This window comes from Bombina bombina, chromosome 4 (genome assembly GCF_027579735.1).
Source record: "Bombina bombina isolate aBomBom1 chromosome 4, aBomBom1.pri, whole genome shotgun sequence".
In the NCBI taxonomy this organism is placed as follows: domain Eukaryota; kingdom Metazoa; phylum Chordata; class Amphibia; order Anura; family Bombinatoridae; genus Bombina; species Bombina bombina.
In genome coordinates this window covers 645,842,686-645,868,356 of record NC_069502.1, presented here as the reverse complement: position 1 = coordinate 645,868,356, position 25,671 = coordinate 645,842,686, and the positions used below count along the sequence as shown (strand labels likewise).

Genomic DNA, 25,671 nt, shown 5'->3' with positions numbered 1-25,671 from the left:
ATTTAAATATTATATTAATAATATATTTGATGCATCTTTATCACTAAATCAAGGGCTTTCTCAATAACCATACCCCCATATATATCTAGAGTTGTTTGTAAATCTGAGCCACTAGAATTCATTGATATGAAACGCAGATTATTTATCCAGTATATATAGTAATCTAATTAATATATTGTTAGAAGTCTCTTCTCCAAGTAAAATACTGTCTGCATAGCAACAGGCGGAAAAGAGGTCCTCACTCAGTACCCAAGCTAAAAGCATTGCCACAGTAGTGCTATGTTATAAAGGTATCTGCATCGTGATCGAGATTGGCAGTAAAATGTTCTAAAGTGATGAAATGAAAGTGTTAGAAAGCAATCTCACCGAGACATATTTCTATACTTAACTGTGGAAGGATATGCTTCTGGGACATTGGTGGAATATTAAAAGTAGCATCACTATCTACAGCAAAAGGTGTTATGTGAATAAACCATTTAGACTATATTGAATGACAATACAATTTACATGTGTCAATAAAGAGATAGTTTAGTGAGTAACAAATCACAATTCTCTTTCATATACTAACAATAGTTATTGTTATTATCATTTTTATTTAATTTTTCCTTTATCTCACTCAGTATATCACGTTTCTGAAACACTTTCACATGCTGTCACCCCTGTTATTAATCCATTTTTGAGCAGTAATATAGAAAGTTTACATAAACACTAGCCAAACTAAAGTTAGAAGCACAATTCAGTATAACATAATCGGTCTACCTGTGCACAAACTTCCAACATCCCAAATGGAATACATAGAGTTAAGTTGTTCCATTCAACTAATTGATCTGTATTGACAGTTCATTGAACCAATAGCTCATATTTCCCCTCCACACAATGGACCAATTAGGAGCTCAGTAGGAGGGTTTATCAACCCCATAAAAGTTCTAGTCAAACGGCGCGCCGGACCCCTCGGAGGAAGCGTAAAAGTGAAACGCGACCGCGTCAGGGGCTTCTTGTTCTAATTTTTAACCAGCACTCTGTTAATTTCTGACTATCAAATAATTTTATTTATATTACAAAGGTTGTTTGAATATCTGGGGCACTTTATTGGGGGGAAGGATGGGGACAGGATATAAGGTATAACTGGTGTTAAAAGTGGCTTATCTACCCTAACATAGGGCAATACAGAACATCGTTCCTTAACAGAGGCTCTTTTATCTACCTAACATTACTAGTTCAGTCTTTTCCCCTTCCATTATACCCTCATATGTGATAGACAACCAATAATTAGCAACTTTGAAACAGTTTACATAAGTCGCAATTACAGAGTTGGGTTTTTAATTATTTCTCTGGCACGCTAGATACAATTTTTATTAGTGATGCCTTTTAATCACAACTAATAAAAATTACATTTTAAAGTGCAAACATTATTCTATGTGTAGAAAGAGCATTATTTCCCTATTTTCTTAATAGGGTCCTTTTCTTTGGCACTTTCATTGATGAATGTTTACATTGCACCGTATTTGTAGAAATACTTACCTTTTACTTCTCCAAAGCCGGATCCCTGATCCCCCGCCTCAGTTCCTCTGTTCTTATAACAGAAATGATGAAACCAGCTTCCTCCAATCTTGGCTTCCCGCCTAGAGCATCCATCTCGTGATGCCCTGCTGTGATTGGAGGAAGCCGGTTCATTGCTTTGTTAGTATAGAAGGAAGAAGCAGGCGGGGATTGGCGATCCGGCTTTGGAGAAGTAAAAGGTAAGTATTTCTACAAATACGGTGCAATGTAAACTTTCATCAATGAAATTGTCCCTGTTTTTAATAGTATTTTTAAAAACGGCCACTAATTGCTGAAAGTTTACATTCGCTTTAACATAACCATGTTGGATTATCTATCTTTTTAAACAATAAACATTTTGGAAATGACTGTCCCTTAACATATGATTTATCCTAGTTAGATCCAACAGAGATGGTTGACAAGCCAGATCGCACACAATTGGTTGTGTGAGAGCAGGAAGTGCTGCTGTAGGAGGCGTGGCTGTACCACCCACATTATGTTAAATGTAGCCCTTTGGATCAGTAAAATAAAATTATTAAACCGTTATACAAATCTAATCCACTGTGATCACACAGACTCTAAGATCAGTAACAAGTGTAATTTGTGATATTTAATGCCTTTAGTGTTTGTTTACACAATAAACACATTAAAATAATTTACAATAGCTAAATAACCTTACAAAATCATAGTTTTATACAAATTATTGCATTTTAAGATAAACATACTATATGATGCCTCTTTTGTAATATTTACTGAACATAACTTGCGGCTAGATTTGGAGTTTTGTCGGTAACGACCCGCGTAGCTAATGCCGGCTTTTTTCTGGCCGCACCATAAAAATAACTCTGGTATTGAGAGTCCACAAAAAGGCTGCGTTAGGCTCCAAAAAAGGAGCGTAGAGCATTTTTAACGCAGCTTCAACTCTCGACACCAGAGTTGCTTACGCAAGCGGCCAGCCTCAAAAACGTGCTCGTGCACGATTCCCCCATAGGAAACAATGGGGCTGTTTGAGCTGAAAAAAAACCTAACACCTGCAAAAAAGCCGCGTTCAGCTCCTAACGCAGCCCCATTGTTTGCTATGGGGAAACACTTCCTACGTCTGCACCTAACACCCTAACATGTACCCCGAGTCTAAACACCCCTAACCTTACACTTATTAACCCCTAATCTGTTGCCCCCACTATCGCTGACCCCTGCATATTATTTTTAACCCCTAATCTGCTGCTCCGTAAACCGCCGCTACTTACATTATCCTTATGTACCACTAATCTGCTGCCCCTAACACCGCCGACCCCTATATTATATTTATTAACCCCTAATCTGCCCCCCTCAACGTCGCCTCCACCTGCCTACACTTATTAACCCCTAATCTGCCGAGCGGACCTGTAATGATCAGATTTATAATAATTATAAAAGTATGTTTGTAGCTTGATCCTATGTTCAGAACATATAGCTTAGATGTCTGAAGCAAAAGGATTAAGCAGAATTTGCTATTAGTAATTGAAATGAAGAGGATTTAAGCTGACATGCGCTTAAAAACTAATTTACTATATTTGAGAATCAAAACACAAAAGTATATATGCTGGAATACTTGGTATAATGTATAAACACTCTGAGGGTTAAATGGAGTAATGCAGAAAGGTAGTTCGTTTTTTTGGTTAAACAAAGGAGGCACAAATACCAAACATCACAGTTCTGGAATAGAGTGAAAAAATACCTGACCGGAGTTTGCAGAGCAGACAGGATTTCTGCAGGGAAGCGTGTGTTCCGCGTCTCAGCGGCGCTGACTTGTGAACAGAGTCGGCTTTTGGCAGAGTGACAGGAACTCCGTAGATGGCGTGTGCTGTGGCCACACAGCAGGACAGACACAACAAGGTGCCGGATGGTTTGGGAGCCTGCTGGGCTCAGAGGTACCACAGACAAGTGTGTGACTCAGCTGGCAGTCTGAGAGTGATGACGTCAGCAGAGTTAGCTATGGGAAACGGCAAGGTAGTTACCTGTTTCAGATTTACTGAGTAGATTCCGGATTGAATAGGATATGAATGCACAAAATATAGTCAGATATGGTGACTGCACAAAGCAAGGATTAGGCTTGATGAGGAAAAGTAGCTGAATGCAGGAAGTTCATCTGATTCACACAACAATAATCAAGCATTGAACAGGTGTCTGTGATAGACTTATATAGAGCAATTGTTAAGGTGGACAGCAATGAGTAAAGGTGGAATCATGACAGATCCCCCTCTTCAAAGTGTCCCTCACGGATAGGATGAAGATGATGAAATTCATTCAGGAGATCAGGAGCGTGTAGGTCACGCAGAGGTATCCAGGAGTCATCTTCGGGACCATATCCAAACCATCGAACTAAATATTCCACCCGTCTCCAACGGTTGCGGGAATCTAAGATCTTTTCCACTTCAAACTCAGATTGGTCAACACACAAAGAGGTATTGGAATCAACCTCCTCGGTTAAAGAATCCGAAGTACCCAAATAAGGTTTTAAGAGAGATACATGAAATGATGGATGAATCCGTAGATGTCCCGGCAATTGAAGAACTACTGCGTTAGCATTTAGAATTTTCTTTATACGGAAAGGCCCAAGAAACTGGTTCGCCAATTTCTTACAGGGCACTTTTAGTTTTAAGTTTTTGTTTGACAACCATACTCTATCACCAGGTTTGTATGGAGGAGGAAGCATATGCTTCTGGTCAAAGTAACGTTTTTGCGTCTCTTTCGCAATTTCCAAATGTTTTTTCAAAAGAGGTATAGATTTCTTCAATTCGGTGAAATACTCCGTAGCATAAGGAGAGGTAGATGTGATGTTAACTGTGGGTATTGTTCTCGGATGGTATCCATAAGAAGCAAAGAAAGGTGACATTTTAGTGGAGGTGTTAACAGAATTATTATAGGCGAATTCCGCCATTGGAAGCAAGTCTATCCAATCATCTTGAACTTGTGAGATATAGCATCTGAGATACTGTTCCAAGGTTTGGTTTAAACGTTCTGTTAAACCATTAGATTGTGGGTGAAAAGCTGTTGTGAATCTGGGTGAGATTTTCATCAAACAGCACAATTCCCTCCAGAATCTGGAGGTGAACTGTGTACCCCTATCAGTAACTATAGAAAGAGGTAGACCATGTAATTTCACAATTTCAGAAATGAAGTAGTTTGCTGTGGTTGTAGCAGTAGGTATCTTCTTAAGGGGAATGAAATGTCCCATACGAGTAAGATGATCCACAACAACTAGGATACAGGTATGATTTTTTGAGGGGGGTAGTTCTACGATGAAATCCCTCGATATCATGTGCCAAGGTGCGTCTGGTATGGGTAACGGATTCAATAAACCGAATGGTTTATGTGCTACTCTTTTGTTTCGGGAGCAAACGTGACAATCTGTGATATGGTTATATACATCTTGCTTCCTCTTGGGCCACCAATATTCTCTGTTCAACAATTCTAGGGTTTTAGATATTCCCGGATGTCCTGATAAAGGATTGTCATGAAAATGTTGAAGTAATTGTTTTCTCAGTGTTGGTGGTACATAAAGACATTTGCCATAATGCCTCAAATCAGTCTTCAACTCTTTTTTACATAATGTAGGAATTGTTGAATCAGTAAGTTGAGCTGTTAATAGATCAGAATGAAACGAAGTAATAGAGGCTAAGAATTTATGCGGAGGTATGATATTTTGCACCTCTTCTTTTTCGGGAATATTTTGGAAAATTCTGGATAGAGAATCAGCTTGAGTATTTCTTGATCCTGGTCTGTAGTGTATCAGATAATTGAAACGATCGAGAAAAAGAGACCAACGGACTTGTCGTGAGGATAACGTTTTGTTTCTTTTAAGGTACTGTAAGTTTTTGTGGTCAGTTAAAACTAGGAAGGGTTTGGATGTGCCTTCTAGGATATGTCTCCAGTGTTCCATGGCAACCTTTATTGCCAGGAGTTCAAGATCACCTACTGAATAATTCCTTTCTGCAGGTGTTAAAAGTCTTGAATAAAAGGCAACAGGGTGTCTTTCCTGTGATTCCGTGCGTTGTTGGGATAAAATGGCCCCAACCCCAATGTTTGAGGCATCCACTTCTAAGGTATAATTTGCTTCAGGATCGGGTAGCTGTAAAATTGGCGCTTTAGTGAAACGTCTTTTCAGATGCTCAAAAGCATAATTTGCTTCTTTCGTCCAATGAAATTTATTTTTTCCTGTTAATTTAGTCAAGGGTTGAGCAAGGGATGAATATGCCTGAATGAATCTTCTGTAAAAGTTGGAAAATCCAAGGAACTTCTGCAGAGACTTTAAACTGGTAGGGACGGGCCATTCGAGAACAACCTTCACTTTGTCAGGGTCCATTTCTATTCCATTTGGGGAGATGATATAACCCAGAAATTTGATTGTCTTTACATGGAATTGACACTTCTCTAATTTTGCATAAAGATGATGTTCTCTTAATCTCATTAATACCCAATGTACGTGTTTAATGTGTTCAGTCATGGATTTCGAATAAATCAAGATGTCATCTAAATATATCACTACGCAAGAGTCTAATAGATCTTTGAATATCTCATTAATGAAAAATTGAAATGTCGCTGGTGCATTTGTTAACCCGAATGGCATGACATTATACTGAAATAAGCCATATCTTGTTTTGAATGCTGTCTTCCACTCATCCCCTTTTCTCATCTGAATGAGATTATATGCGCCTTTCAAATCAAGTTTAGTAAAGATTTGAGCGTCAGTTAATCTTTCAAGAAGTTCGGGGATGAGTGGAAGCGGGTATCTGTTTTTTACTGTAATTTCATTTAAACCTCTATAATCGATGATTGGGCGTAATGTACCATCCTTGTTGGTCACAAAAAACATTCCAGCAGCTGCTGGAGAAGTGGAAGTTGATATAAATCCTTTTCTTAAATTATCGTCAAGATATTCTCTAAGGAATTGCAATTCTTTATTAGACATAGGATATATTTTACCGAAAGGTATAGTAGTGTTAGGTTTAGTGTCTATAGGACAATCGAATGGCCTATGTGGCGGTAAATTTTCTGCCTCTTTTAGGTTAAACACATCTGAGAATTCAATGTAATCTGAGGGTATCTGAGGTTGTATGTGATTCAACAAAAGTGTAGGATAACAAGTAGAGTTACAGTATTTAGAGGTGTACTGTAATGTATTAGTAGCCCAATCTATGTTGGGGTTATGTTGACGTAACCAAGGGTAACCTAAAATAACAGGGTGTATGGATTTGGGTAGTATATCGAATGTGATATATTCAGTATGCCCATTACCAGTAGTAGTGAGTAGTGGAATAGTGTGATGTGTTATTGGACCTTTTAAATGAGTGGTACCATCAATAACTTTTATATACACAGGAAATTGCTTTGACACACAGGGTATTTTATTTTTGATAACATAACTTTGATCCATGAAAATACCGAAAGCCCCTGAATCAATCATGGCTTCATTCCGGAGAAGTTGTTGGTCCCACTGCAAAGACAATGAAATGGTTAAGTGTGATATCAATTTAGAGTTTATTTGGGGGTTAACTATCATTATCTTACCCCTCTTCTGTCGCAGTAGAATCGGGCAAGTGGATACAGTATGGTCCTTGTTACCACAGTACATGCATAGATTCAAATTCTTTCTTCGTTGTTTTTCTTCATAAGTCAATGGTCCCTTTATTTTTCCAATTTCCATGGGTAAAGAACCAGATGCAGGTTTCTCCACTAGAGGTAGGTGGTACTTCTTTGGGTAGTTTTCTGATGGCACCCTTTCAGCTCGGCGTTCCCTGAATCTCCTATCCATAGATATGGAAATCTTTATAAGTGACTCAAGGGTGTCTGGAAACTCAATTCTGGAGAGCTCATCCTTTAGATGTTCGGACAGTCCCAGGCGAAACTGGTTACGTAAGGAGACTGAATTCCATTGAGACTCTGTGGCCAATAGCTGAAACTCCGCGACGTAGTCTTCAACTGGTCGTTTTCCTTGTTTAAGTGTTCTCAGGTTGTTTTCTGCTGTAAGTTGGGTGTTGCGGTCTTCATACAGTAAGGCCATTGCATTAAAGAAATCCTCCAAAGACCCTAATATGGGATCATTAACTTCAAAAAATTTATCAGCCCATAACCTGGGTTCACCACTTAAATAGGATATCACAGTACATACCTTTACTCTGTCAGAAAAATATGTTTTAGGTTTCATAGAAAACATAAGTAAACAGGCGTTGCGAAATTCGCAAAAACGAGTGCGAACACCCGAAAAGACACTTGGAGGGTTAATTTTTGGTTCAGGGTGTTCAGTAGCCTTTTGTGTAACAAAGTCATTTAAGATACGCTTCAATGTATTATTTTCATTTTTTAACTCAGTTAAACCCTGAGCCAAAATTTCTACCTTCTGGTTTAAACTAGAGATTTCATTTGCCATGGCTGCAGGATCCATAATTCAGTGTGAATCCTAGCACTTTTTTTAGGCTTGATTATTCTGTAATGATCAGATTAAGGATTAAGCAGAATTTGCTATTAGTAATTGAAATGAAGATGATTTAAGCTGACATGCGCTTAAAAACTTATTTACTATATTTGAGAATCAAAACACAAAAGTGTATATGCTGGAATACTTGGTATAATGTATAAACACTCTGAGGGTTAAATGGAGTAATGCAGAAAGGTAGTTCGTTGTTTTGGTTAAACAAAGGAGGCACAAATACCAAACATCACAGTTCTGGAATAGAGTGAAAAAATACCTGACCGGAGTTTGCAGAGCAGACAGGATTTCTGCAGGGAAGCGTGTGTTCCGCGTCTCAGCGGCGCTGACTTGTGAACAGAGTCGGCTTTTGGCAGAGTGACAGGAACTCCGTAGATGGCGTGTGCTGTGGCCACACAGCAGGACAGACACAACAAGGTGCCGGATGGTTTGGGAGCCTACTGGGCTCAGAGGTACCACAGACAAGTGTGTGACTCAGCTGGCAGTCTGAGAGTGATGACTTCAGCAGAGTCAGCTATGGGAAACGGCAAGGTAGTTACCTGTTTCAGATTTACTGAGAAGATTCCGGATTGAATAGGATATGAATGCACAAAATATAGTCAGATATGGTGACTGCACAAAGCAAGGATTAGGCTTGATGAGGAAAAGTAGCTGAATGCAGGAAGTTCATCTGATTCACACAACAATAATCAAGCATTGACCAGGTGTCTGTGATAGACTTATATAGAGCAATTGTTAAGGTGGACAGCAATGAGTAAAGGTGGAATCATGACAGGACCTGAGCGCTACTATAATAAAGTTATTAACCCCTAATCCGCATCACTAACCCTATAATAAATAGTATTAACCCCTAATCTGCCCTCCCTAACATCGCCGACACCTAACTTCAAACATTAACCCCTAATCTGCCGACCGGAGCTCACCGCTACTATAATAAGTGTATTAACCCCTAAAGCTAAGTCTAACCCTAACACTAACACCCCCCTAAATTAAATATAATTTTAATCTAACGAAATTAATTAACTCTTATTAAATAAATTATTCCTATTTAAAGCTATACTTACCTGTAAAATAAATCCTAATATAGCTACAATATAAATTATAATTACATTGTAGCTATTTTAGGATTAATATTTATTTTACAGGCAACTTTGTAATTATTTTAACCAGGTACAATAGCTATTAAATAGTTAAGAACTATTTAATAGTTACCTAGTTAAAATAATAACAAAATTACCTGTAAAATAAATCCTAACCTAAGTTATAATTAAATCTAACACTATACTATCATTAAATTAATTAAATAAAATACCTACAATTACCTACAATTAAACCTAACACTACACTATCAATACATAAATTAAATACAATTCCTACAAATAACTACAATGAAATAAACTAACTAAAGTACAAAAAATAAAAAAGAACTAAGTTACAAAAAATAAAAAAATATTTACAAACATAAGAAAAATATTACAACAATTTTAAACTAATTACACCTACTCTAAGCCCCCTAATAAAATAACAAAGACCCCCAAAATAACAAAATGCCCTACCCTATTCTAAATTACTACATTTCAAAGCTCTTTTCCCTTACCAGCCCTGAACAGGGCCCTTTGCGGGGCATGCCCCAAGAAATTCAGCTCTTTTGCCTGTAAAAAAAAACATACAATACCCCCCCCCAACATTACAACCCACCACCCACATACCCCTAATCTAACCCAAACCCCCCTTAAATAAACCTAACACTAAGCCCCTGAAGATCTTCCTACCTTGTCTTCACCCTACCAGGTTCACTGATCCGTCCTGAAGAGCTCCTCCGATGTCCTGATCCAAGCCCAAGCGGGGGGCTGAAGAGGTCCATGATCCGGATGAAGTCTTCATCCAAGCGGGAGCTGAAGAGGTCCATGATCCGGATGAAGTCTTCTATCAACGGCATCTTCAATCTTCTTTCTTCCGGATCCATCTTGCAGACCTCCGACGCGGAACATCCTCTTCTCCCGACGCCTACTAGCCGAATGACGGTTCCTTTAAGCGACATCATCCAAGATGGCGTCCCTCGAATTCCGATTGGCTGATAGGATTCTATCAGCCAATCGGAATTAAGGTAGGAATATTCTGATTGGCTAATGGAATCAGCCAATCAGAATCAAGTTCAATCCGATTAGCTGATTCGATCAGCCAATCAGATTGAGCTTGCATTCTATTGGCTGTTCCGATCAGCCAATAGAATGCGAGCTCAATCTGATTGGCTGATTGGATCAGCCAATCGGATTGATCTTGATTCTGGTTGGCTGATTCCATCAGCCAATCAGAATATTCCTACCTTAATTCCGATTGGCTGATAGAATCCTATCAGCCAATCGGAATTCGAGGGACGCCATCTTGGATGACGTCCCTTAAAGGAACCGTCATTCGGCTAGTAGGCGTCGGGAGCAGAGGATGTTCCGCGTCGGAGGTCTGCAAGATGGATCCGGAAGAAAGAAGATTGAAGATGCCGTTGATAGAAGACTTCATCCGGATCATGGACCTCTTCAGCTCCCGCTTGGATGAAGACTTCATCCGGATCATGGACCTCTTCAGCTCCCGCTTGGATGAAGACTTCAGCCGGATCATGGACCTCTTCAGACCCCCGCTTGGGCTTGGATCAGGACATCGGAGGAGCTCTTCAGGACGGATCAGTGAACCTGGTAGGGTGAAGACAAGGTAGGAAGATCTTCAGGGGCTTAGTGTTAGGTTTATTTAAGGGGGGTTTGGGTTAGATTAGGGGTATGTGGGTGGTGGGTTGTAATGTTGGGGGGGGGGTATTGTATGTTTTTTTTTTACAGGCAAAAGAGCTGAACTTCTTGGGGCATGCCCCGCAAAGGGCCCTGTTCAGGGCTGGTAAGGTAAAAGAGCTTTGAACTTTTTTAATTTAGAATAGGGTAGGGCATTTTGTTATTTTGGGGGTCTTTGTTATTTTATTAGGGGGCTTAGAGTAGGTGTAATTAGTTTAAAATTGTTGTAATATTTTTCTTACGTTTGTAAATATTTTTTTATTTTTTGTACTTTAGATAGTTTATTTCATTGTAGTTATTTGTAGGTATTGTTTTTAATTTATTTATTGATAGTGTAGTGTTAGGTTTAATTGTAGATAATTGTAGGTATTTTATTTAATTAATTTATTGATAGTGTAGTGGTAGGTTTAATTGTAGATAATTATAGGTATTTTATTTAATTAATTTATTGATAGTGTAGTGGTAGGTTTAATTGTAACTTAGGTTAGGATTTATTTTACAGGTACATTTGTAATTATTTTAACTATTTTAGCTATTAAATAGTTCTTAACTACTAAATAGCTATTGTACCTGGTTAAAATAATTACAAAGTTGCCTGTAAAATAAATATTAATCCTAAAATAGCTACAATGTAATTATTCGTTATATTGTAGCTATATTAGGGTTTATTTTACAGGTAAGTATTTAGCTTTAAATAGGAATAATTTATTTAATAAGAGTTAATTAATTTCGTTAGATTAAAATTATATTTAATTTAGGGGGGTGTTAGTGTTAGGGTTAGACTTAGCTTTAGGGGTTAATACATTTATTAGAATAGCGGTGAGCTCCGGTCAGCAGATTAGGGGTTAATAATTGAAGTTAGGTGTTGGCGATGTTAGGGAGGGCAGATTAGGGGTTAATACTATTTATTATAGGGTTAGTGAGGCGGATTAGGGGTTAATAACTTTATAATAGTAGCGGTGCGGTCCGCTCGGCAGATTAGGGGTTAATAAGTGTAGGCAGGTGGAGGCGACGTTGTGGGGGGCAGATTAGGGGTTAATAAATATAATACAGGGGTCGGCGGTGTTAGGGGCAGCAGATTAGGGGTACATAAGTATAACGTAGGTGGCGGTCGGCAGATTAGGGGTTAAAAAAATGTAATCGAGTGGCGGCAATGTGGGGGGACCTCGGTTTAGGGGTACATAGGTAGTTTATGGGTGTTAGTGTACTTTAGAGCACAGTAGTTAAGAGCTTTATAAACCGGCGTTAGCCCAGAAAGCTCTTAACTACTGACTTTTTTCCTGCGGCTGGAGTTTTGTCGTTAGATGTCTAACGCTCACTTCAGACATGACTCTAAATACCGGAGTTAGAAAGATCCCATTGAAAAGATAGGATACGCAATTGACGTAAGGGGATATGCGGTATGGAAAAGTCGCGGCTGAAAAGTGAGCGTTAGACCCTATTTTGAGTGACTCCAAATACCGGAGGTAGCCTAAAACCAGCGTTAGGAGCCTCTAATGCTGGTTTTCACTGCTAACGCCAAACTCCAAATCTAGGCCTAAGATTCTTAACAATTACTGTCCGGTCAGTAGACCTCACCTATGTCTTGGGTGAAATAGCGCAGGACTGCTACTGAGGGCTCTGTACACAGCACTGACTTCTCTTACAAGAGAACAGCAACATGATGTCACACACTTGATGAAGTGGGGAGGAAAAATATATGATGCATTATACAGACCAGAAGAGAGGCTCCTGCATAAAAAATGCACTACTATTGTCTTTTTACACCACAATGGAACTAGCTGATGACAACAAAATTCTGAGTTTTCTACTACTAAAGCATACTTAGCAGTCAATATTGTCAATAAGCAGAAAATGACCAGCTCACTTTAAAAAATAAATATTCAGAATAGCAATTAAGTTCACGTAAACAGCCAGTAGAAAGGGAAGGTTTTTCTATAGAAATAAGTGCTTAAAAATCAAAATTAAAAAAGAATCTTATTTTTTTTTCTTTACATTTCAGTACAATGCATTTCATACATACAATGAAAAGTTAAATAAGCATGTTTGCTGCATCCTACAGTCATGGGGTCCTATACTAATCCAGCGTTTTGCTCATTTGATGTTAGTGTAGGGGCTGACTATGTACACCTATATCATTATACATATAGCTAGGGAAATGATGTCACCTCAGTGATCACCTGGCTATAGTGCCCTCTACATTTCAAAGAAGAGCTTATGCTGGTATAAATATGAACCTTTGGTATTGTAATATAACTTTGATCAGCACATATGGGCTTTCATGAGCCTCCATATATGTTTTCTTTACATTATTCAAACATATATAGGGACTTTATTTCAAAGAGTGGCATTTGGGCTTTGAAATAATGGGTTTTTGGGTTATCTGAGCCTTTTTTGGTAACCTGTTATAAGTGCTTAGAGACCTCTAGCCTGCAAAAAAAAAGTTAAGGTCAATTTCGATAAATTATTGCCTGGTTTTTAATAATCCTATTAAAAAAAAGGGCACTTTAATTAACCAAAATTGACATTTCATTTGTTTTCTTAAAAAAATGTACCTTTTAATCTTGACAGCTGCTGCAGCGCTTCCTCCGCCCGTCGCAAGCCCTCTTTGTGGGTCCAAAATGACGAATCCGTCTTCCTCCAATCACGGCGTTGCCTCAGGCCATGATTCCCCCAGGGGGGGGGAGCTGTGATTGGAGGAAGCTGGATTTGTCATTTCTGACGTATGAAGAGGCTTCCAACGGCCTGGGGAATCGCTGAAGCGGCTGTCAGGATTGAAAGGTAAGTTTTTGAAGAAAACTAGTAAAATTTTAATTTTTAAGAATTAAAATGCCCTTGTTTTTAATAGGATTATTAAAAACTGGGTACTAATTCATCAAAATTGACCTTCACTTTAAATGCTTAAACTTTTTACCTCCTAGTCATGCACAATTTGAATGTAGAGGAGGCCTGGATCGGATCCAAAAGCACAGCTCAGCGGAGGATGGTATATAGTAATCTAAAGGCATTATGGAGATGGCAACTATGTGCCATCCTCTACACTAACAGGACAAAAATGTCCATTAAAAAATGCCCTAATGTGTTAGAGCACTTTCTTACTGCACATTGCACTGTTACTTATATATAACGATATGTTTATCCCATGGAAAGGGGTTAAACAAAAAGGTAAAGTCATGAGCAGAGCAGCAATGCACCACTGGGACCTATCTAAATACATAAGGGGAGCTAATGACAAGAGGAATAGGTGTGTAACCACCAATCACCATCTAGTTCCCAGTAGGGCAATGCTGCTCTTGGACCTACCTACTAGAAACATTTTTCAGCACAGGACTCCAAAAGAACAAAGTAAATTTGATACTAGAAGTAAATTCTCTTAAAAGGGCATGAGAGTTTAGTTTTGTGTCTCATGTCCCTTTAAGTCAGCTCAGGAGCAGCAATGCAGTATTGATCCAGAAATGCAAACGGACAGTGATCTCTAGCTACATACATACGCTTCCATGTTCAACTCCAAACCAGTAACTGGTTTTATCTATTTGTTTAAATGCTCTTGTGGGAATAAGTACATAGATATCTGTAAGCAATAGTGCAATAATTAAATACTGTACCTAGAAGACTATTTTTTATTGCTACTTTATGTTTCTATTAATTGCTTTGTTAGAATGAAATGTGTAACTAAATATTGTTCTGAAAAAGTTTGATAAACCAATACATTATGATACATTATGAATTAGATTAATGTAATGTAGAGTCGCAGTCAATCAGCCGCTAGCAGGGGGTGTCAATCAACCCGATCGTACACGATCGGGCGGATTGCAGACCATAGCCTCAGAGGAGGCGTATGTGTTAAGAGGCAGCAATCTTAAGACCACTGCTTCTTAACTCCTGTTTCTGGCAAGCCTGAAGGCTCGTGCAGAAACAGGGCGATTAGGGGCCATACGGCCCTTGTTAAATCGTCCCAAAGTATTTTCCTTGCTTATTTGTAATAACGACCTTTTTTTGGCATATGCAGAATATAGTCATCAAACAAAGTCACGTGTGCTACATGAACAATTAAACTAACATTTATGTGGCAGTAGTTTGACTATTACTATTCACTGTTTGTGTCTGTCCTCTTTACTTTATTTCAAGGGGCTTCTTTTTCTTCCTGTTGTGTTCAACTTTATCTCTCCTCTTTAACTTTTCCTTGTATTTTTCTCTTTATAGCAAAAAGATCATTATTATACTCATTTTACTCTTCTACCTGCAAGTAACCTTAAGGTCAGTTGAAAGCAAATCTTGCATGTTGGTTTTGGAAAGAGAAGTTGGGTGCATTTAATTACTATATATTTTGTTTGCTAATTTAACTATTTGTATCTTTAGGCTTAGCACAATGGCTTTTGTAAGTAAGCAGTTTAATGTTCTTAAATCTCTTTTTCTGCAGTCCTGTTTACGAGGGCATCGACGGGTTAATGGCACACTCTACGGTGGAATCTGTGAGCCATGCCGTTGTTTTGGTCACGCCGACTCATGCAACGATATCACTGGGCACTGTCTTGTAAGTAAATTGCTTATTTCACATCATAGAATCTTGTAATATAACTGCACAACAATATAATGTTCATATAAATATTTTCTCTTTGCCATTCAATATAAAAATATGTTTTTTTGGTCATCATCTTTGAATATGAATTGCCTTGAGTTTCAGAAGTTTTTGTTCAGGAATTATTAAACTTGTTCTGAAATAAAATGAAGCACTTTGAAAAGAGAACTGATTATTTTCTGTGAGCAAACAGAAAATAAGTGCTTACTGACATTAGCCTGAGGTATTGAAGTAAAATCAGCACTGCAGGAACAGATTGATGTTGGAATTTTGTATGAAACCTGCCCTGTATACTACCTATCATTTTTTCCAAATAACCTGATGCCTGCTGATTATACTCGATTTTTATTATAAGTGACATTGTAAATTCTGGCTTAATGTTACAGATTCAGAATAAATGGCATCCATGCCTGTTTATGGCTTGCAATGAACAAGTGTTGTTTGAAATCAACAGAAATTATATTTTCACTTATTATACTATGTGACCTTATTCTAAGAATGAATGATCTGTAATTAACTCTTTACAATTATTCCACAATGTAACATATTAAAGAAAAATACAATTTTTCACTGCTTTAATAAATGAAGCTTTAATTGTATGACTTTTCTTGATTGTATAGATGGCCAATTCTTTTAAGATGATTGTACTTTTACACTCTCACAAGATATAAAGCTTTTCTTTTTTTTAAACTTCTCTTTTTATTACTTTCTCAAAAGCACAAATTGAACTACTGCCAAATGATTACTATTTTGTATTTTATCTTCCCTGCATGTGCTTTATCTAGCATTTGTATTCATGTTTCTGGATTGTTTTGTTCTAAAAGAGAAAAAATCACTAAAAAGAGATCAAAGATAATTTTGTTGATTTCACAATACTCATTTTCATTGTTTTAGTGGGGGGGTTTTAATATATAAATAAATAGAATTCATGGTGTTTTTCTTTATTCAATCAATAATTTGCACATTTTACAATACTAATTATCCTGTGCTAGAAATTATCTGTAGTTGAGAATGAGCTGATAAAGAAAATAACAATACAAACCTTAAAACCATGTGAAGATATTAAATTGGCAAAGAAAAAAAAAATAAACATGCAGATTTAAAGGGACGTAGAAGTCAAATTTGAATTTTCTTGATTCAAATAGAGCATGTAATATGTAGGAAAACATTTTTCCAATTTTCTTCTATTATCAAATTCACATTTTGAAAATGTTAACATTGCTTGCTCTATTTGAATTATAAAAATTTAATTTCAACTTCTTAATCCCCTTAAGATTTCAATGAAATACAAAAAAGAAAGGGAGTAAACTGCTTTAATTATTGTTATTATTATTATTATTGTTATTATTATTATTATTATTATTATTATTATTATTAAATGGAAAGTCAAAAGCAAACTGATATGCTCCCCAAGGACACTACAATGAAGAGCAGCTGGAAAAAGACTATGAACTACATTTATCAAACTGCAGATGGACAAGGCTTTGGAGAGCAGGGCTTGTCAATCATCTCAATACACTCCAACTAGGATGATCTAGTGGGTTAAGTAACAGTGGTCTTAAGACTGCAGCTACTTAACTAGTGTTTCAGGCCTGCTTGAGCAAGCCTAAAACACTCAGACTCCAAAGCTTTAACCTCAGCTTCATAAATGGAGTCCTGTGTGTCAGGGGATTTTTATTTAGGAATAAAAGGGTCAAATATGTTTCCCAGTTGTACAAGATTCTATTTCAAGCTTCAAGAAGTGTATTGCTGTTCATGGGGTTTCAAGTTCATGGACATCCAAGTCCATTTAAAAGCTATTAGAAATCTTGGATATTTTAACGTCTTCCAGCAGGTTTTGCACTTTTTTTAACTTTGGTATTATCTTGACTATTCCAATGCAATAGAAAACACTTTTCAGTCAACTTTTCACTTGATTTTTTTGTACTTTTCTGATTCATAAACCTTGAAAAGACATTTTGTTTTTTTTTTAATGGTTGTTGCCGTGGTTTTCAATTTCTCATATTAATAAACACAAATATTTAATGGTTTTATTAAAAAATAAGCATATTGGTCAAATAACACATATACATTTTGACAACTAAGATATGACTGTCATAATGTTCATTAATTATACAAGTTAAGTGTTTGGGCATTTAAAAAATGTTACTTATATAAACATATGCATACATGTGAAAAAACTGAAATCATCAGTATTTGGTTAAGTAGTCATCATTTTTTACATTTTGACCACATATTGTTCCCTTATTTTAAAAACACTTGTTTCCTATAGCTACTCACATGTTTAATATAATTAATATGTTATAAATAAACTAAATAAAATGGTGGCTCTTTAAATGGATTGGAATGGCAAAAAAAGAAGATAATAATCACTTGAGGTGCTTACCGTGTTTTTACGCAGCAAACTCATGAATTGAAATGGGGGCCTAAAAGTCATCTGCTTCATTATGCCTTATTAAAAAGGAAAAAGTGTCTACACACCTAAAACTATCATTGTTTGTATGACCTGTTACTTCATCCCATTTTTTTGTTTTACTTCTATAACCAAACCCTTTGCCTCATTTGAAGCACTGCTTCCACTGACCTTTAAACAACTTACTTATTTTCTAGTTGCCTATTTTACCCTCCACATTCTTACTGGTCTTAAAGTATACTCACTAAAGTAATGAACAAGTCATTCTCTTTGGGATCTATACCTCTTTTGAATGTGTGGTCTATACCATTTATTCTGTAAATGTTCAATTGCCTTGGCTTGTAACATAGCTGACATACCCTTATTTGGTACTGCACAGTCTGTTGCATGGTTATTTGTCTACATTTTCACAATTGCAGTATCATTTATAAAATAATATTGTGGCTTGAATAAGGTGGGAGATCATTTAGTCTGTTTCAAGATCTTGCCATACATAGCATCTTTCTGTGAGAATGTTACCATCCTACTATCTTGATGATAGGTGAAGGGCAACATTGTAGTAAGTATGGTTAGATTAAGTGTTACGGCTCTGGTTAGATTTAAAGCTATAGATGGAGTTATGGCTAGAGTTAAAAATAAAGTTAAGCTTTAGGTTATAATAAGGTTAGAGTTAAGGTTAGTGATAGGATTACAGTTAGTGTTAAAGATAGAGTTTAAAACGTAAAGTTAATGTCTAGGATGCAAGAGATGCATCAATATATTATTAACATGGCAATATCAATTCCAGACAAATTGTGGAATCTGTAATAATAGTATAATGCTGTCATCTTAGTAAACGTTATTTTTAGTTTTTTGTAGCTTCCCCTCTAAATATAAATATCTTTGTTTCTTTGCACTTATAACGCCTAAATTTTCTTGACTATTCCCTACTTACTAATTGACTACCTAATCAATATATTTTCTTAAATCAATTTGCAATGAATACATTCTGCATCTTTACTATTGTAACACCCACCTATCTTGACTACACATTAATAATAATTATAATAATAACAATAATAATAATAACCATACATCAGTGTCTCTCATTCTTACGTGAAGAATTTTCATTTCATGGTTTTAAACCCCCATAACACATCTTAGGTTTGGATGCTCTCTGAAGTATTGGCTGTCACCTATCGCTCATCTTCTTTAAAATCAGTCACCAAGGCCTACTCTCCTTAACTGACCTTTTTGAGTTTTTTTCTGATGACTTCTGCTCTGAAATACATGAATCAATCCCCTTACTGTTCCTTTTTTTGCAATTGTTACTCAAATAGTGAATTTGATGAGAGCATAAATCTATATCATTATCTCAGCATATCAATCTACTGAAGACAGCTAAAATTCACGTGTATAAGGTCACATACAAAAATTCTTATTTTAGGATTTAATATGTATTTTCTCTGCAAATGCTGAATGCATGTTTATACATTACGGTAGATATGTTGCCCAAATAAAAGATAATTACACATTTACATAATTATCTTTACATGGCATGACTACATAGGATTTGATAAAAGTAGCTGAGTTATTAAAACACTATGAAACATTGAGAAGGCATAGGGCTCCATGTACTAAGCAGTCAGCGAGCTACCCGCAACAAATCTCACGTCAAAACTCGCAAACTGATATGTACAAAGTCGTTAACTATGTTCAAACTCGCATCTTTAAAATTGCGTGCGTACTTATCCGCCAAACCTCGCTACCTCTCCATTTTTCACTGTAATTAGACACATTTGACCACCAACTCGCCAAAAACGAATGTACTAAAAAATCTATTTGTCCGCTCGCTACAATTTCCTCTCCCACCTCGTTATTTTTGCCTCGCCACCTTTTAGGTGGCGGGCAAGGTACAAAACAATAGGAAAGTCAATCTAGACGCCAGTCTAGACATATATAAAAGGCAGTAATATCAGCATTGTACTTACAGCATAACTGGCATCTAATTTGTCTCTCATTTCCATGTACATAAATTGCGCCCAATTTGTCGACTGTAATTAAAGAGTAATCTATATTTTAAATTTGTATTGTATAGTTGTCAATCTTTATAATTATTTTTATATTAATATTTATATATTATCAGATCCAGATGAAGCCATATCCAAATTGTAAATAAATATTACAAAAATAACGCTCTGTAATCACTCTTCAAAAATTTTGAACAATAATAAAGTTGTTTAGATAAGTTGAACTTTTATAGGAGCAAAATTCTATTCCCGCGACTACTATGATGTTCGTGACACCTTGCATGTCACGTGTTAATAATTGGCCAGACAATTCAACTGAAAGTTAAGTACATCAGCTTAGTCGTGGCGAGTGAGGCGTCAAATTTATCAATAATCCGCCACTGCTCGCGGTGGGCTAGACTTGTCTATTTATTGGGGGATTACTAGTACATAGCGACAGCGGACACCATTTCGCCCGCGGCGAGTAACGGCGAGTTTATCCGCGTCTACAATGACGGATGAAATGACGGCTTAGTACATGGAGCCCATAGTGTACCTTAATCATCAGATAACACAAGACACATCACTACTAATAAAGGGGAATGGGAATATCAAAAATATTTCTTTTGATGAAATGTATTAAATTTTTAGACTTCTTTTTATAGTCAGTGTTTTTCAATCCTGCATAATTTTTGAGCTTATCATTTTATGATGTGAAACCTCCATTATCTTTCCCATCATTTGAAAATGTGATGGAATATGTTTTTGAATGATAATAAAAGCCAAGATTCACCACACCTGCATACACTTTTCATAAAACTAATTTACAATGTGCATCTGCTTATAACTTGAAAAGGTATTTGATCCATAGGTCTGCCTTGCAGGAATAATTTTGTACTAATACCTTACATTAAAACATGGCAGTCGTCTTCCTTTATTAGAGAGGAAAGAGCACCTAGGCTGCTACACATTTAATTGGTTCTTTTTTCTCTCATCATTTTCTATTCAAAAGAAATTCACAAAATTATTTGGACTTTCATTGCCTATAATCAGTAAAGGGGCATTAAAGGGACACTAAATACATTTAATCTCTAATCATGGGTGCTGCCATTATGAAACCTAGGTTACATTGTAAGCAACTGCTGCAAATGTACAAACATGAATGCACTGGAATGTAGTGACTAATTCCAACATGGCGGCGCCCAAGGAATAAGCTTAATACTATGCTCATAAATTGTATTTAGGGCCACATTACGGGTGGCCGCTATTTTTTCCCCCAGCACAAAGTTAAAAAAAAAGTGTGGCAGATTAGAGCGCATATTACAAGTTGAAAGGAAAATGTTAGGGTGTGAGCAAAAGACTCAGGTACACTAACTTTAGCTATCACAATATAGTGTGGGTGTATATTAGGGATGGGCGGCTGCTTCTAAAAATTCGAAATTTAAAACGAATTTTGATACATTCATTCTAATCGAATTTCGAATATTTATATAACATTCTAACATTCTATTTTTGAATTTTCGCTTTCAAATTTTTCAATAAAATTAGAAAATATTTGTTTGAATAATAGAATCTTTAGCTATGTATTCATTCAATTTTGAAATGTAATACTGTATTCAAATTTGAATGTGACATTTGAATTTGAATGTAAGATTCAAACTCAAAATAGTATTTCTAGTCTACAACTGTGTTTAATAAATGTAATATTTATTCGAAAATTCAAAATAGTATTTCTAGTCTAATACTATGTTTTTTAAATGTAATCTTCGAATTTGAATGTGACATTCATAATTTAAATGTCACATTCGAATTCGAAATAGTATTTCTAGTCTAATACTGTGTTTTTTAAATGTAATATTCAAAATAGTATTTCTAGTCTAATACTGTGTTTTTTAAATGTAATATTTGAATGTGACATTTGAAAATTTGAATGTCACATTCGAATTCAAAATAGTATTTCTAGTTTACAACTGTGTTTAATAAATGTAATATTCGACTTTGAATGCTACATTAAAATTTGAATGTAACATTCAAATTCGAAATAGTATTTCTAGTCTAATACTGTGTTTTATAAATGTAATATTCAAATTCGAATGTGACATCCAAATTCAAAATAGTATTTCTAATCTAATACTGTGTTTTATAAATTTAATGTAATGATCAAATTTGAATGTAACATTCGAATTAGAATATGACATTTGAATTCGAAATAGTATTTCTAGTCTAATACTGTGTTTTATAAATGTAATATTCGAATTTGAATGTTACATTTGAATTTGAATGTGACATTAGAATTCAAAATAGTATTTCTGTTCTACAATTGTGTTTTATAAATGTAATATTCGAATTTGAATGTGACATTCGAATGTGACATTCAAATTCGAATGTCACATTCAAATTTGAATGTGACATTCGAAAACTGTAAATAACATTCGATAATAGAATTTTTAAAAATATTCATTCTTATCAACATTCTACTATGTAAATCGAATTTCTACAATAACATTCGTTCTAACTTTTGAATTTGAATATAAACACATTTGCCCATCCCTAGTGTATATGTATATATGCTTGCATGTGTGCGCATACATATTTACACTTAAATACATATGTATAGACACATACACACATAAAGAGACATGAATGCACATACACATACACATATATAGACATGTATACATATATACATATTTATATATTTACACACACACATACATTGGAGCCCTTTCCTGTCAAACAATTTGCCATATACCATACATGTTTTTATCCCTTGTATTACCTTTTTATTAATATTGAAATTATATTTTTTAATAAAAGTGTATATATGAGTGTAATACTTTATTTTCATTCGTTTTTTATATGTTTTGTTAAAAAATTTTAAACCTTACGCTTTCAACTTGTCATATGAGCACTATTTAGTGCAGTCGCACTATCCATTGAAAGTTTAGGTTGTGCTAGAGCTTACCCTTCTCTGGTAAATGTGATTTACCATGGACTTGTAATTTCAAGTTGTTCTAATGGTATTACTTATCGTGTCCAATACTATCATTAGCGCCGCGCTTGTAATCGGGCCCTTAGTGTTTAATATACCTTTAACTTATTTTTTTCTTTGTTGCATGTAAGAGGGTATTTTAAAATTTACTAAAGTTAAAAAAACACTAACAATTTGATTGTATTTACTAAAAAAATTTATTCCTTTCATGTTTCAGAGTCCAACACACATCTATGTTAATGGACAATAAACACCTTGATTTTATTTTTAACAATTTTTTTATTTATGGGTAGCAAAACAACTCTTTCTACTTTCATTGTATATTTTAATTTTACTCTCATTATTATCTAATAAATGTTGGCAAAATTCCCTTGTCTCAGACTATCATGTTATTGCATGTTCAAATAATTCAATATGTGCCAGATTGCAAGTGGTGTGCTAACGATAGCAAGTTACTTGAAAAACAATATTGCTGGACTGTGCTAACATTAGTGCGCAACTTGATATTAGAAGACCATGGAAAATCCAATGTACCAGAGAAAGTTTAGGGAGGCCAACTCCACCATAGTGCAACCTATACTTACAATGAATGATGCTAAATAGAATATTTAGAGCAACTCAAGACCTGAAGTAAAGTGTAAGGGTTAAAGAAAATCACAAAACATATCAAATACATATTAAAATAAAGTATTACACTCGTTTATAAACTTTTTAATAAAAAAATATATACTTTTATTATTGACAGAAAGGCTTTAAAAGGGTTTAAAAAAGAGATTTGGTATAAAAGCCTCCAATGTGTGTGTGCGTGTGTGTGTAAATTTCTCCTTTTGCGGCACGCAATAAATTAGCACTCCATTTGTATACTAGCCCATTATATCTTATTCCTTTTTAAAGTCACAATGATGCCATAAGTAGGCAATACAATTATGTCTGACCTGTCCTTACCAATAGTATACATGTTTTATTGTTGTTACCCTATTATACAATTAAAAAATTTAAATCTGAATTACTGACTGCTATTACAATCTTTTCTCTAACTGTTTGTCTCAACCATATTCAATGTTTTCCATGAAACTGCAGTCTTAGGAACCCAATGTATATGTATTGTCACAAATTTTTAATATAATGCAATTCCAGTCGGTTTAGCACTCATAAGTCTTTTACAGTCCGGGGTGCTCAGCAAAAACATTTGCAGACATCAAAGAAAACAGCAGACACTCTCCATATTATAATCACCAAGTTTTTACTCCATAAAAGTGACGTTTCTGGGTTTTACCCCCATCTTCAGACTTACATACAAGTGATTATAATACGGAGAGTGCCTGCTGTTTTCTTTGATTTTAGAAGTTGTTCAGTATAATCCAAATAATAACTTAAACAACAAACATTACACAGTTTGGAAAACAAATCTATAATGTATTAGACTTTTAAATATAAAAATTATTACTCTATAGGTAATATCAGATAACTGCACCCAATCCCAAGACAAACAGGAATAATTTAGAGACCATCCAGGAGTCATTTGATGATAATAAAACTACTTTAGAAGTTATTTGCATATCATCAGATATCATCAGGCTTGTAAAGTCATCAGCTAAGGGGGAAAACAAATTCTGGGTGATAACTTCAGAATGATTAGCAGATTACCTTACTGATTACTTTACATGAACAGCCAGTTAATGACTCTAAAGTCATTTCATTTAAATATTTTGGCCAGTGGGCATACTTCAGGATGGCTTCTGTTGTCTAGTCTGGAGTCATCGATTACTTCACAATGACTCCAGGAAGATCATCCTTTTTTGACTAGGGATGTCTATATTTCATGAAAAAAACATTCAAAAACAACATAAATGCAAACATTTAAATGACACATCTGTGAAAATAATTTTATTTGCCATTTTTCAGGTATCGATCTGTCTGTTTAACAAAACACTTTTACTATTTCTTTGTAACTTATATTTTATGAAAAAGTAATCTAACAGGCCGTGTAAGCCTATCACTGACTCTTTTCAGAAAGTGAGATATATTTCCTATTTTACAATGTTGAATTAATTCATTGCATTGTCATATTTAAAAAGTCTCCAAAAAAAACATAATTTATGTAAGACCTTACCTGATAAATTAATTTCTTTCATATTGGCAAGAGTCTATGAGCTTGTGACGTATGGGATATACAATCCTACCAGGAGGGGCAAAGTTTCTCAAACCTCAAAATGCCTATAAATATACCCCTCATCACACCCACAATTCAGTTTAATGACTAGCCAAGTAGTGGGGTGACAAGAAAGGAGTAGAAAGCATCAACAAAGGAATTTGAAAATAATTGTGCTTTATACAAAAAAATTATAACCACCATAAAAAAGGGTGGGCCTCATGGACTCTTGCCAATATGAAAGAAATTAATTTATCAGGTAAGTTCTTACATAAATTATGTTTTCTTTCATGTAATTGGCAAGAGTCCATCAGCTAGTGACGTATGTGATAGCAATACCCAAGAAGTGGAACTCCACCCAAGAGTCACTAGAGAGGGACAGCTAAAAATAAAAACAGCCATTTTCCGCTGAAAAAAAATTAATCCACAACCCAAAACATAAGCTTAGTCTCATAATTGAAAATAAAAAACGTAAATCAAAAGCAGAAGAATCAAACTGAAACAGCTGTCTGAAGAACTTTTCTACCAAAAACTGCTTCTGAAGAAGCAAATACATCAAAATTATAGAATTTTGTAAATGTATGCAAAGAAGACCAAGTTGCAGCTTTGCAAATCTGATCAACTGAAGCTTCATTCTTAAAAGCCCAGGAAGTGGAGACTGATCTAGTAGAATGAGCTGTAATTCTCTGAGGCGGGGCTTGACCCGACTCCAAATAAGCTTGATGAATCAAAAGCTTTAACCACGAAGTCAAGGAAATGGCA

The 25,671-nt window shown here is 35.5% G+C and overlaps 1 protein-coding gene across 6 annotated transcripts in view; it reads left to right on the top strand.

The window, feature by feature from the left end:
• Positions 1–25,671, top strand: part of LAMA2 (laminin subunit alpha 2) — a 1,406,020-nt gene that overhangs the window by 720,561 nt on the left and 659,788 nt on the right. For 3 of the 6 annotated variants that reach the window (XM_053710699.1, XM_053710697.1, XM_053710695.1), the window contains exons 16-17: positions 14,989–15,042; positions 15,206–15,319. In XM_053710699.1, coding sequence (XP_053566674.1) covers positions 14,989–15,042; positions 15,206–15,319 — 168 coding nt within the window. The remainder of the gene's footprint in view (positions 1–14,988; positions 15,043–15,205; positions 15,320–25,671) is intronic. The other 3 variants (XM_053710700.1, XM_053710701.1, XM_053710696.1) reach the window with 1 other exon arrangement.